This window comes from Palaemon carinicauda, chromosome 44 (genome assembly GCF_036898095.1).
Source record: "Palaemon carinicauda isolate YSFRI2023 chromosome 44, ASM3689809v2, whole genome shotgun sequence".
Lineage (NCBI taxonomy): Eukaryota > Metazoa > Arthropoda > Malacostraca > Decapoda > Palaemonidae > Palaemon > Palaemon carinicauda.
This window is the reverse complement of record NC_090768.1, coordinates 24,500,678-24,503,177: the sequence shown is the minus strand read 5'-3', so window position 1 is coordinate 24,503,177 and position 2,500 is coordinate 24,500,678. Positions and strand designations below refer to the sequence as shown.

At 35.5% G+C, this 2,500-nt stretch overlaps 1 protein-coding gene across 1 annotated transcript in view; it reads left to right on the top strand.

Annotated features, from left to right (window-relative positions):
- The window catches only part of hgo (homogentisate 1,2-dioxygenase), a 52,128-nt gene that overhangs the window by 36,959 nt on the left and 12,669 nt on the right, over positions 1–2,500 (top strand). The window contains exon 5 of the mRNA XM_068366832.1: positions 1,569–1,748. Coding sequence (XP_068222933.1) covers positions 1,569–1,748 — 180 coding nt within the window. The remainder of the gene's footprint in view (positions 1–1,568; positions 1,749–2,500) is intronic.

Below are 2,500 nucleotides of genomic sequence, written 5' to 3'. Positions count from 1 at the left end.
ATTTCCTCTTTATACCCTCTGTCCCCAGAAATGGTGATGAAGTGTAGGACAGAGGTAGATGGAGAACGCTGGCTAGAAACATCAACCCCACATAAAAGTGGGAAAAGATGCAGATAAAGACGAAGAATAAGAAGAAGAAGAAGAAGACCCTCTGTCCTCAGAGAACTCTATCTTGGGCAGTCTCATCATGTTCATTTAATTTATATTGATTGAATAGGTTCTTAAGAGTCGTTTTTTAATGTATAATACTGTATTTAGTTCCTTTTTTTTTTTGGATATGACTAACTCTAAGGTTCACTCATTAATACCTTGAATGGTCTGTCTTATTAAGATTCTTCAGAAATCTCTCCCCGGACTCCTTTTTTTTTTTTTTTTTTTTTTTTTTTTTTTTTTTTTTTTTTTTTTTTTTACCCCCAGCGGTATCATAATCTACAAGGTAACTTCCATTAACACCAATGTTCCTCATTCCGGTATCTAGAAAATTGACGATAAAGTAAAGGAGTGTGTGCGATAAACCACACTTTTATTGTGAAATTCTTAAATGTATCAAGATCACACGTGCATTTCTTTTCGTTGTTAACATAAGGACATGTTTTTTCAGAATGTGTTTTAGTAACGGAAGCCTGCCAGTTATGTATTCCGCAGAAAAGTTGTATGAGAATGTGATTTATCAGATATATATTAATTATAACTTTAAGATAAAAATTACCGTTAAAATGATATACCCTTGTTCATATATCAGCAGTAAGTAACTCTAATTAAAACAACAGAAATTTGTCTCAGAATAATGTCATTCTTGAATGCAGTTTCAAGAGAAGTCTTTATAGATAAAGTATTTCATCATTTTCACAGTTCCTCACAAAAGATTTGTATACATCATAAAGAAATCTATCTTATCTGAGTAATGCGTGGCTTCTCTAAAGAGTTATGGGGTCCTTTGACTGAGCAGCCAGTACTTCATTGGATACTTCTCTCTGGTTACGGTTCACTTTCCCCTTGCCTACACACACTGAATAGTCTGGCCTATTCTTTACAGATTCTCCTCTGTCCTCATACACTTGGCAACACTGAGATTACCAAACAACTCTTCTTCATCCAAGGGGTTAACTACTGCACTGTAATTGTTCAGTGGCAACTTTCCTCTTGGTATAGATAGAAGAGACTCTTTAGCTATGGTAAGCAGCTCCTCAAGGAGAAGGACACTCCAAAATCAAACCATTGTTCTCTAGTCTTGGGTATTGCCATAGCCTCTGTACCATGGTCTTCCATGCACTGTCTTGGGTTAGAGTTCTATTGCTTGAGGGTACACTCGGGCACACTATTCTATCTAATTTCTCTTCTTGTTTTGTTAAAGTTTTTATAGTTTATACAGAAAATATTTATTTTAATGTTACTGTTCCTAAAACGTTTTTATTTTTCCTTGTTTCCTTTCCTCACTGGGCTATTTTCCCTGTCGGGCCCCCTGGGCTTATAGCATTCTGTTTTTCCAACTAGCGTTGTAGCTTGGCAAGTAGTAGTAATAATAATAATAATAATAATAATTTAATAGAATCGCTTTCTCTTCACAGTTCCCCAGCAAGGAGCATTGAACATCACCACGGAATTTGGCCGTCTGCTCGTCGAACCCAACGAAATCTGTGTTATTCAACAGGGAATGAGATTCAAAGTCGATGTTAATGGACCAACGCGAGGGTACATTCTTGAAGTGTATGATAACCACTTTGTTCTTCCGAATTTGGGACCTATAGGTGAGTAACTACTGCCCTTGTAATTTCTAGTTTGAGAGTCGGTAAATATTGTAGAGAAGTATCTAACCTATAATCGTTCCATTTGATAGGGAAATTGTATTTATATATGTGGATCGCAGTGGCTTAGATCATAAGACACATGACTTTGTTAATTACTTTAAACCTTAATTGGTCTTAAAGTGAACGCTACTTAGCTAGGCTATATCCTTGATACACTTAACCAGCTTATGTAACTAAAACTTTGAGAATTTTTTAGCTTTATGCAGCTCATACGTAACTCATCAACAGTTCCTCATACACAGTTTTAGAAAAAAAAATATATATCAAATTAGGCCTACTTGATAATTTCCGAAGAAAAATTTTTCACTTTTTTGTCAGCCAAATTTCTAAGAACCCTTTTTGAATCTTACTAGCAACCTACGTGACACAATGGGTTAATTATCTGTTTTGTTTTGTTTATAAAACATTGCATTCGGAAAGGACTTTCTTGATGTCCGGGCTAGAGAAAACTGTGCCATTTTGTCAGTATCATTGAATCTTACATGGCGTAACAGCCATCAGATTGTCCATGGATGGCCACAAATCAGCCAGCATTTGTAGTCTCCATATTTATATAGATAAGTTTAGCTTTTCATATCCGAAGCATTTATTCTTTTGGACTTTTACCTTGCTGGGGTCCTGTAATATATCTAAAGGTGCCAAACCACAATTTGAAAATCGAAATTCTGTCAGAGAGGATGTATTTTTGCTAG